This window comes from Copadichromis virginalis, linkage group LG7, assembly GCF_057382275.1.
Source record: "Copadichromis virginalis isolate Kocher_CV1m ecotype Utaka linkage group LG7, C_Virginalis_male_GT1.1, whole genome shotgun sequence".
Taxonomy (NCBI): domain Eukaryota; kingdom Metazoa; phylum Chordata; class Actinopteri; order Cichliformes; family Cichlidae; genus Copadichromis; species Copadichromis virginalis.
In genome coordinates this window covers 592,050-602,117 of record NC_140624.1, presented here as the reverse complement: position 1 = coordinate 602,117, position 10,068 = coordinate 592,050, and the positions used below count along the sequence as shown (strand labels likewise).

At 42.0% G+C, this 10,068-nt stretch overlaps 1 protein-coding gene across 2 annotated transcripts; it reads left to right on the top strand.

The window, feature by feature from the left end:
• The first annotated feature begins 227 nt into the window (after positions 1–227).
• On the top strand, positions 228–7,755 carry LOC146704121 (uncharacterized). Of its 2 annotated transcripts, XM_085461080.1 has the most exons (8): positions 228–1,052; positions 1,864–1,952; positions 4,683–4,886; positions 5,155–6,197; positions 6,314–6,383; positions 6,792–6,966; positions 7,096–7,261; positions 7,412–7,755. In XM_085461080.1, exons 3-7 carry the CDS (start codon positions 4,685–4,687, stop codon positions 7,259–7,261), a joined length of 1,656 nt encoding a protein of 551 aa, XP_085317206.1. In that variant the 5' UTR covers positions 228–1,052; positions 1,864–1,952; positions 4,683–4,684; the 3' UTR covers positions 7,412–7,755. The 2 variants fall into 2 exon arrangements, with proteins under 2 accessions (XP_085317206.1, XP_085317207.1); XM_085461081.1 differs by lacking the exons at positions 7,096–7,261; positions 7,412–7,755 and having other exon boundaries at positions 6,314–6,370; positions 6,792–6,895.
• The last annotated feature ends 2,313 nt before the right edge of the window (positions 7,756–10,068 follow it).

Sequence of the window (10,068 nt, the reverse complement as noted above, 5' to 3'; positions counted from 1 at the left end):
ATCTTAAATAACTTGGCACCCAGTTATTTGATTGACCTTCTTAATTTATATATCCCTACAAGGGCACTCAGATCCTCTAATCAGGGGCTCCTAATGCAACCAATGTCTCGACTAAAGACGAAGGGGGATCGTGCCTTTGCTTTTGCTGCACCAAAACTCTGGAACAGCCTGCCGGTTGATGTCCGTGCGTCGGAAACTATTCAATCTTTCAAATCACACACTGTTAACCTTTGCTGTATTTTTCACAGTAAAATACCACAAAATGCCCAGTAACTTACCTGAAAACATTTCTACAGTTAATTACTGTAATTTGCTTTGCATTATGGGTATATTAAGGTTTTTTACATTTACTTACTGTATTTTTTAAAATTGCGGTAGTAGTTATACCTACCGTTAACACATTAGCAGTAGTGCTACTGTATTATGTGATTTGAATGGTTCATCATACTGTTTGTGTATTTTTACTCTTTCAGTGGTTGGTTGCAATAGTGCATTACATTTTAACTCTTTCACTGCCAACCATTTCCAGATTTTCCTCCAACCTATGCCATTTGTCAGTATGATACCAGTGAAAGTATTATGGTTTTGACTTTTTAGGGGACTTGCCTGTGTGTAAGGTTCAAGAATTCTGATCATCTAATCTGCTGCATGCAGTTGTATGCACATGCACAGCTGCTGCAAATGTGTGCTTGCCACTGCGTTGCCAAAGGCGAACTTCAGTCAGTGGAGAATATTGTAATAATTTGGTGGAGGCTTCTCAGTCGAGCAGTAACTGAATTGCTCATTTACATGTACAGAACTCTTCTGGGAACTAGTCAACCCAACTTAGTGAAACACACACTGAATGCATGCTGGCCCCGCCCACCAACCTATCTCTACCAACCACCACTCCATATCCTGACTGACATGACCTGTGATCCAGTGATTGACAGGAGAGGAAAGACAGGCCAACTTTGCTAACTCTTCGTTATGATATGCTCGAGAGGACAAAAGATTTTGCACCTCGTTATTGTTGGACCTCTGTGTGGAAACTGCAAACGGGACGTCATAAGGTAATGCAAAGGACTCTCCTACCTAACATACTCGTTTATTAATTTTTAAGAGCATATATATTTTTTGTGTGTGTGGGGGGGAGGGGGGGCTTAAATTCGGTGTTAGCTTGGTCGAAATAGCACATTAGCTGAATTATTCTGGAAAAAATAGGTTGTGTGTGTTTTTTTCTTTTCATATTCAAATAAATATTTAGATATATATTTTCCACGGGGAGGGGCGAGGAACACAGGCGCAATGACAGTCTTTGTCTTTTTCCCGCCGAGTGTGGTGCATTGTCCTCCTGCGCTTCTGTTCTATGACTTTTGAGAAGCTGGCCATGCTAACAGTGGGACATTTAGCTTCAGCTAAAGCAGCAGGTAAAAATACACATTTAATGAGAATAAAGAAAGACAACTTTTTTTGGAAATTTAGAGACTGCTAAAACAATCTTATCCAGTTTTGAGCTTGCTCATGTAGGTTAGCCTGCTTTATTTAATTTTGTGTGAGCTGCAGTGCACAACATTAAAAAGTTAATATAATGTTAGGTTGGTGGCGCAAGGAACTCCAACCTAAGTTTAATATTTATTATTTTTTTAAGTGGGAAGGGGAGCATGTTTTTTTTCCTTTAATACAACGTCTTCCAGGGTCTTTTTCATATGAAAACCATGTAACGTCTGTGTTAGGTTGGTCAAAAGGGAATTAGTTGAATTATTCTGGAAAAGATGGGTTGTGTGTTTTTTTTCTTTTTTTTACTTATGTAAATATATTTTTCAAGGGTTAAATAAATGCAACATTAAATTAACAGTTGTCTCTCTGTCTTTTCCCGCCCAGTGTGGTGCATTGCTGTTCTCCTGCCCTTGCTGGCCGCGCTGACAGTGTGATGTAGCCTCAGTTCTTTGACAGACAAGACAAAACAGCAGGTAAAAAGACATATTTAGTGAGAATAAAGGTAGACAACATTTTTTTGGAAATTCAAATTCAGACACATGCAGCCATGTACAGGTGTAAATTTTGTGGTGTTTTTTGTTCAGAATTAAGACAATTTTGTTATCATACGAAGAAACATCAGCACACAGCTAATTATCGATTCACATGTGGAATAGAGCAATGTCCTTCTTCCTATCGAACATTTTCTGCATTCAGATCCCATATGCACAGGAACCACCGCTATCGCAGGGCTCAGACTAAACACACCCATTTTAAAGGAAATCTTGCTTGTGGAGTTGAGGCATGTTTCTATGTGGCAGAGAATTTTTCAGCATTATGCACTCATTTGAGATTTCATATTAAAGATGGCAAGAAAGTTGTCTGTCCTTATGATGACTGCCACAAACATTTCAGAGTGCGCTCATCTTTTGCCACACATTTATCCAGGAAAGTCCTTTGCAGTCCTTTGCATTGTTATCCGGTGATAACAACTCAGGTGTCAACTCTCCCCGAAAATATAGACTGTACTCAGCCTTCTGAGGAGACTCTGACTCCAACTCCATGTGATCATCTAGAGGCGTGTGATAATCAACAAGAGACATTTTTACATAATTTGGCTCTTTTCTACCTGAAAATGCAAGCCAAGATGCTGTTGCCAGCGAGCACAATACAATGTATTCTTGATGGATTTCTGCATGTCCATAGCACTTCTATGGCAGATGTTTTTGACAAGTTGAAGGGCAAGCTTTCTGAGCTAGACATACCACAAACTGAGATAGAAATGATTATTCAAAATCTCTCTAAAGAGGATGTCTTCACAATATACAACAAAGGAATACTCAGATCTGACAAAACAAGGAGAACATTTTACAAGCAGTATTTTGACTATGTTGAACCCACCCAGATTTATCTGGGAAGTGATGCTGCTGGAAAGGAATGCTTTTGCCAGTACATTTCCATCAAAGAGACATTAAAATCACTCCTTAGACAGTCAAGTGTTAAAGAGCAATATCACCAATCCAAAAATCATACCTCTTCCAACATGGTTGTAGAGGATGTGGCAGATGGAAGAAATGTGAAAGAAAATGCTCTGTTAAAAGACAATCCTTCTTCATTGTCCATCATCCTTTACCAGGATGGATTTGAGGTTGTGAATCCTCTTGGGTCAGGGAAGAAAAAACATAAAGTTTTGGGGGTTTACATGAGTCTTGGTGAGGTCCAGCCACACAATCGCTCTTCAGTTGATCCCATGCAGTTGGTGATGCTGTGCAGAGAAAGGGACTTCAAGACATTTGGTCAGGAGAAAGTTTTCTCAAGTATTATCACAGACCTTAAAGATCTAGAAGATACAGGGATTGAGACAGATGATGGAAATACCCTCAAAGCGGCCTTGATTTCCATTTGTGGAGATAATCTTGGTTCACACTGCTTAGGTGGTTTCACTGAAAACTTCAGTTGTAGTACGCATTTTTGTAGATACTGCTTGATTGAAAGGACAGACTTTGAAAAGACACCACTAAAGCTTGGTCCAAAAAGAACCATCACTGGTCACAAGGAGAGTGTACAACAGCTATCCACCACTGACCAAGACATGGTACAGGGGGTAAAGTTTGACTCACCTTTCAATTCTCTGAAATATTTTCATGTCTGTACTGGGCTTCCCCCATGTTTGGGTCATGATTTATTTGAAGGTGTAGTCTCTAATGACTTGGCATTGTACATCAGTCATTTAGTGAAACAGGAAAAGCATTTCACTTATGCACAACTAAACAGGTCGATCACACAGTTTAAATACTCAGGGAATGATAGTCTCAGTAAACCATGTGAGGTTAAGGAGTGTGGCAAAAAACTTTCTGGTTCTGCAGCACAGAACTGGTGTCTGTTGCGACTGTTGCCATTGTTGGTTGGTGACAGGATAAAAAATCCTGAGGACAGTCAGGTCTGGCAACTGTATCTACAGCTCAAGGAAATGGTTGAGCTCATATGTGCTCCCAAGATCCATCATGACCAGATTGCATACCTTAAGATAATAACAGAGGAGTATGTTCATTCAAGACACACAATTTTCCCTAATCACCCACTCAAGCCCAAGCATCACTATTTACTGCACTATAGTGACCTCTTTTTGCACTTTGGGCCTCTTATTCGCTTGTGGACTCTCCGGTTCGAGAGTAAGCATTCGTATTTCAAGGAATGCGCCCGGAAACTGCACAACTTTGTTCACCTTTGTAAAACACTGGCAGAAAGGCACCAGCTGCTTCAGGCGTACCTCAGCAGTGGACCATTGTTTGCTCCAGCAGTTCAAGCAGTTGGTGAAACTAGTGAATATGATGAGCAGTTGTACAATGGTCTAATTCAGGAGTCTGTCAGGACAGCTGGCTTGATGAAAGAAACAACGTCAGAGGTATCAGCAGTAGTTTACAAAGGAACAAAATATTGCAAAGGGCTTGTTGTTGCTATGGGTCATGATGAATGTGGCCACATCTTTGGAAAAATCTCAGTGATCCTCATCAGTCACAAACAAGTACACTTTGTTTTGGACATCCTTCAATCTGTGATACTGATCAACCTTGGACTTCACTGTCTACACAATTCTGAAAAAAGATTCATATGTGTTCAAGCAGACAGTTTGTTTGATTACTACCCTCTGCCAGTGTATATCGCTTCAGGTTTAACCGTTGTATCTTTGCATCATTCAATATCATCCTCTTAATTCATTGCAGATATGGACAGTGGCAGCCTACATCATGAAATTAACCTGGCATTACCTGACCTGCATGAAGAGACAAAGAGGGCAGTTATTGAGCACCTGACAGACATTATTGGTGTTAGAAACAGAGAAGATCTCCTGTTTGTTGAGCCTGATGATATCAAGCCTTTCTTGACACCAATTCAAAGTCGAAGACTTGTTCAAGTATTCAGAAAAGGTGAGAATGCATTAATGTCATAAATGGTTGCAGTCCTATCTTGAAAATAGTTGTAAATTAGTTATTTTGAGAGTTATTTTGAAATTGTTATAGCTTTCAAAACTAAAACTAGCTTTCATTGCCATTGGTATTATTTCTCCAACACTCTTGCTTTTGTGTCTTATATAAGAGTATTACTCAATAAATACTCCAAAAAACCCATCTGTACATAGTTAATGTGGAATTGTTCTGCTGTGTTTATGTGTGTGTGTGAATATCGACGACCAAGTGGAGTCTGGCTCTTCAAACAACCCAAAGGAACCTGAAACCACCTGCTCAACAACTGTGCAAATGCCACTACAGGGTAATTCACTCTGTTCTGCACAAGCATCAGGTCAACTCCCTTCCACACAACCAAATGTAAGCAACACCTCCTGGATCAGCAATTTTTCAGTTCCCTGGGAGAAGATGCCAACAAGACTTTCACAGGCCTTGGCAACTGGTGGAATGGCTCACCCAGAAGACAGGAGAATAATGATTAGGACTGTTGTAGAAGGAATGCGAGTACACTGCCCCAACCCTAACAGAGCTGCTTGTGGGGAGGTAGCTAGAGCTATTGTATCTAAGTATCCCGCTACCTTTGCAGATAAGACTGCAGAAGGTGAGCAATTAGGCTGTGGTTATTATTCCCTACTCAAACAGCTTAAAACAAGAGTTGAACATGTAAATAGAGACAATGTCAGCAGCAGAATCCGGCAGCCAAGGAAAAGGTCTACCAGGGAAAACAATGAGGGTGATGTTGCCATCAAAAGGGGGAGATCTGAACTTGATAGCTATGGTTGCATCAACTGGCAACCCACAACCCTACCAGAAGGAGAAACGAGTGAAACTTTGGAGACAAAAAGACAGACTATGTCAACTGTCTTCAGATCAGCAGGTCCTCAAGCAATTGAAACAACAGATGTAAATACTTATATGTCTTTGACTTATATTTACCAGAGGCACATGCTTAATTCTTGGCCTGCCCCCACCTTATGTGAGGTTCAAGAGCATTGGCCATTTCTTTTTACTAAAAGAGGCCTCTGCACTCACTTCCACACACTCACAGATATTGAGGTAGAGACACGTCTCAGTGAAGCCCTTCTTACGAAAGGAAGGAGAATTTTGAACTTCTTTCAAAGCCAGAGACTTCAGTGGAACAAGGAGATTGAACATCTGCTACGTGAGTGCGACAGTGCAAAGCTGAACCACAACCAGATCGCCACAGCAGCCATCCTCCTTCTGATGAAGTACTTCCAAGAAAAAGAGGACTCAATCTTCATCTTGGCTGACGTAATTATATTTAAAATTTTACACATGCACTCTCAATACTGTCAACATAAACAAAGGAAAATATTTCAATGATTTTGGGTATCATCATTCAAATCAGTTCATTTTGTGTTTTAAAGGCTTTTTCCACCAAGATGTCTGTTGAGAGAGAGATGACCTTACCCATCACACCAAGGGTAATAGCGCTTGGTAAGTAAATAGTTTCAATCCTGTTGTAATATTTTTGTAAAAAATCTATGTAATTATTGTGGTATTTGTACCCACAACAACTTACTTAACAGGGGTTTGTCTGTTTTATATTGTATAAAAATAGAATACACACAGTTTGCTGCTGTTTCTCTTATTATTTATTATACACAATGACCAACAGGAAAAAACAGCCTAACACTTCAGCACAGGCCAAAATGCAAAGACATAAGGCAGTTTTTTCCTGTAATTGATCATAATTTTCATTAGATAATAAATAATAAGAGAAATAGCAGCAAACCGTGTGCATTCTATTTTTGTACAGTGTGAGGCCTGCTATCCAGCATTCTTGTGGAAACCTTATTTGTAAGGGTGAGCACATTGTCTTATTGGACTCTTGTCTGTTTTTAGGGAATAATTTCATGTCTGCAAGCCGCTGGATGATCAGTTTGGAGGGCAAGGTATTTTATGAGCCTGAGCAGATGCATGACTTTGCCAGCACCCTTGCTGTCTTCTTTGCGTCATACTACGTTTTCAACCTTGAGTATCAGGAGTCAGCGTCCATCACACTGGAGATGATACAGAGGTAAATACTTTACACCATTTAAGAATGAAATATATGTGATAGCTTGACTACAGTTGCAGAAACATATAGGTGATTGCTGTAACGTATGTTTTAATTTTGAAATTAAAGCAGCCTTTTTTCTGTTAAAAGGTTCTTTGTGAGGATCAATCCAGACATGGGAACAAAATGCCCTGCAAAACTTGGTACAAGCCGCAAGACAGGTCGTGTCGTAAAGAGGAAAGTTACAAGCATCTGCCCTCGGATCACCACCTTCCTCCAGCGGCTCTCTGAGTTTGAATGGAGGACTTCCAACTAGGTAAGAACAGAGATGATAATATCTTTTACATAGCTGATAATTATATACATACTGTACACACATCCATACAACAGTATGAATGATCTCAGACAGATGTGAACAAGTGAATAACCTGGGCAAACATGAATATTGATTATGTGTCTTTGACAGGTGGTGATGTAGACTACGCTGAACCCGACCATCCTGGTAACGGAAATCTAAATCCCATGTCACATTCTATTTCCTGGGACCCACTGATAATTATTACATTTTGTAAATGAGTTTTGTTTTACAATTGTAATAGTTTATTTAATGTTCATGCTGGTGGGTTTGTCCTGTTTTTAGTGGAATGAAAAACTGTTTTCCTTAAAAAAATCAGACAGAAAGGTGAAGGACTGTGTAGTTTTCATGTACGCTTCTATTTATTTTGGTTATTGGCATTGTTTTTATTCAGTTGAAAAATGTTTTTCTTGTTAAAAAAAAATATCAACAATAAATGTTGGTTTAATTCACTATCCTGAGACTACTTTATTGAATTATATTGTTTTTTGTAAATGTTCTTATATTGAATATGAATGTTAATATTATTTTATATGCTGTAAAACACAATTACAGTCTAAACAAATTATACTGTACACAATTACAGTGTTATACCATAAACCACATTTGCAGTACAGTGATACTATAAAACTTAATCACGGTAAGTCTTTCTAACTGTAAACCACGTTTACAGTAAAGCTGTTATACTGTAATATATGTTTACAGTAAAGTGGTTGAACTGTAAAACATCACAACAGTAAAGATACTGTAGATCAGTAATTACAGTAACTTACTGGCAATAGTGTTGCCAGTAAGTTACTGTAAAAATACAATAAAATGTCTAACAGTGCAGTTAAAAACCCATTTGTTTAAGCTCGCCTTTCAAACTACTTAGCTTAATTTCTTCCCGGTTCGTGCTTGTTGCAATATTACCATCCTATAACTGTATTTCTTTGTTGTTAATTGTTTTCTTTTGCTGTAAACCTGCAAGTATGGCTCGTCTGTGAAGCACTTTGTTGTACCTGTGACTTTTAAATGTGCTATAGAAATAAAATTGAAATTGAAATTGAAATTGCTGAAATGGGTCCGCTTTGCTTATACTTGTCACGGTTTGCGGGGGCAAGCCGTGTGGAATATATATAGGACCAAAAGGCGGCAGCTCTGGTGCAGGTGAGTGTTTATTAACAACAAAAATGCAAACAACAAAGGCGCTAGGAACATGAAACTGAAACCTAAACTGGGTAAACTAACACACAAACCAGGAATGACGGTGCAGGGAGGTCCGGGGAAATACATGCAGGGAGACCGAGGGGAAACAACACAGACGAACCAGCAACGAGGACACGGTAACACACACTATAAATACACATGCCAGGAATCAGGGGATGGGAAACAGGAGGGGAACACACCTGGAATACATGATAACTGACAAGGCAGGGGAAACGTAAACAGAACACACTGACATAAGACAGAGCCCTTCAAAGTAAAACAGGAAACACATACACGTAATGACACAGACTCAAAGACGCGGACTAACACAGAGACTTACTACACTAAGGAAATGCACAAGCAGGGAAGACATCAACCAGAGGGAACACCACTAAATGCTAGAAAATACAAAACTATCAAAAGTAAAAGTACATAACCAAAAACACTGGGTCACCGACCCAGGACCATGACAGTACCCCCCCCTCAAAGGCTGGCTCCAGACAGCCCAACAAGAAAAAAAAAAAACAGCCAGAAAAAAAACAGAAAACAACCCGACCAGGGCGGGCGGCGGGGGCCCAGGAAGGAGGGCTCGAAGCAAAACAAAACCGGAGCACCAGAAGGCCAAAAGACAAAAACAAAAAACGAGCCCAAAACCAAAAGAAACGAAGCACACCAAAACACAGGAAAAAAAAAAAAAAAAAACAGTCCAAAACAGAAGAGTCCAGGGGGCCGACAGCACAGGAGTCCAAAACAGTTCAGGGGGCCGGCCAGGGGGCCGACAGCACAGGAGTCCAAAACAGTTCAGGGGGCCGGCCAGGGGGCCGACAGCACAGGAGTCCAAAACGGTTCGGGGGGGCCGGCCAGGGGGCCGACAGCACAGGAGTCCAAAACAGTTCGGGGGGCCGACCGTGCGGACGGCAACGGCGGCGACGTGGATACAGTTCGGGAGGCCGGCCGTGCGGACGGCAACGGCGGCCACTCAGGCGATGGCGGTCCGGGGGCCGGCCGTGCGGAAGGCAGCGGCGGCCACTCAGGCGATGGCGGTCCGGGGGCCGGCCGTGCGGAAGGCAGCGGCGGCGCCCAAGTGTCAGGCGCACCGGCCGAGGCTTGGAGGGCACAGGACCAGGCGACGCTGAAGCAGAGGCAGGACCAGGCGTAACAGGAGCACAGGCAGAGGCTGGACCAGGCGTAGCAGAAGCACAGGCAGAGGCCGTAGCAGAAGCACAGGCAGAGGCCGCAGCAGACGAAGACTCTGATGAGGCCGCAGCAGACGAAGACTCTGATGAGGCCGCAGCAGACGAAGACTCTGATGAGGCCGCAGCAGACGAAGCACAGGCTGGAGCCGCAGCAGACGAAGCACAGGCTGGAGCCGCAGCAGACGAAGCACAGGCTGGAGCCGCAGCAGACGAAGCACAGGCTGGAGCCGCAGCAGACGAAGCACAGGCTGGAGCTGGCGTAGCAGATGGTGGCTGGATGGGCTCCTCGGGCCCTCCAGCTGATGTGGCATGGTGCTGGTGCCCAGCTGACGAGGAAGGTTGCTGAACGGGCCCCTCGGACCCTCCAGCGGAGACAGGAGGCTG

Coding starts and splice junctions, on each gene's coding strand:
- LOC146704121 (XM_085461080.1), top strand. CDS start 4,685: ATGGACAGTGGCAGCCTACATCATGAAATTAACCTGGCATTACCTGAC. Junction 4,887..5,154: donor TGTTCAAGTATTCAGAAAAG/GTGAGAATGCAT, acceptor TCGACGACCAAG/TGGAGTCTGGCTCTTCAAAC. Junction 6,967..7,095: donor ACACTGGAGATGATACAGAG/GTAAATACTTTA, acceptor TTCTGTTAAAAG/GTTCTTTGTGAGGATCAATC.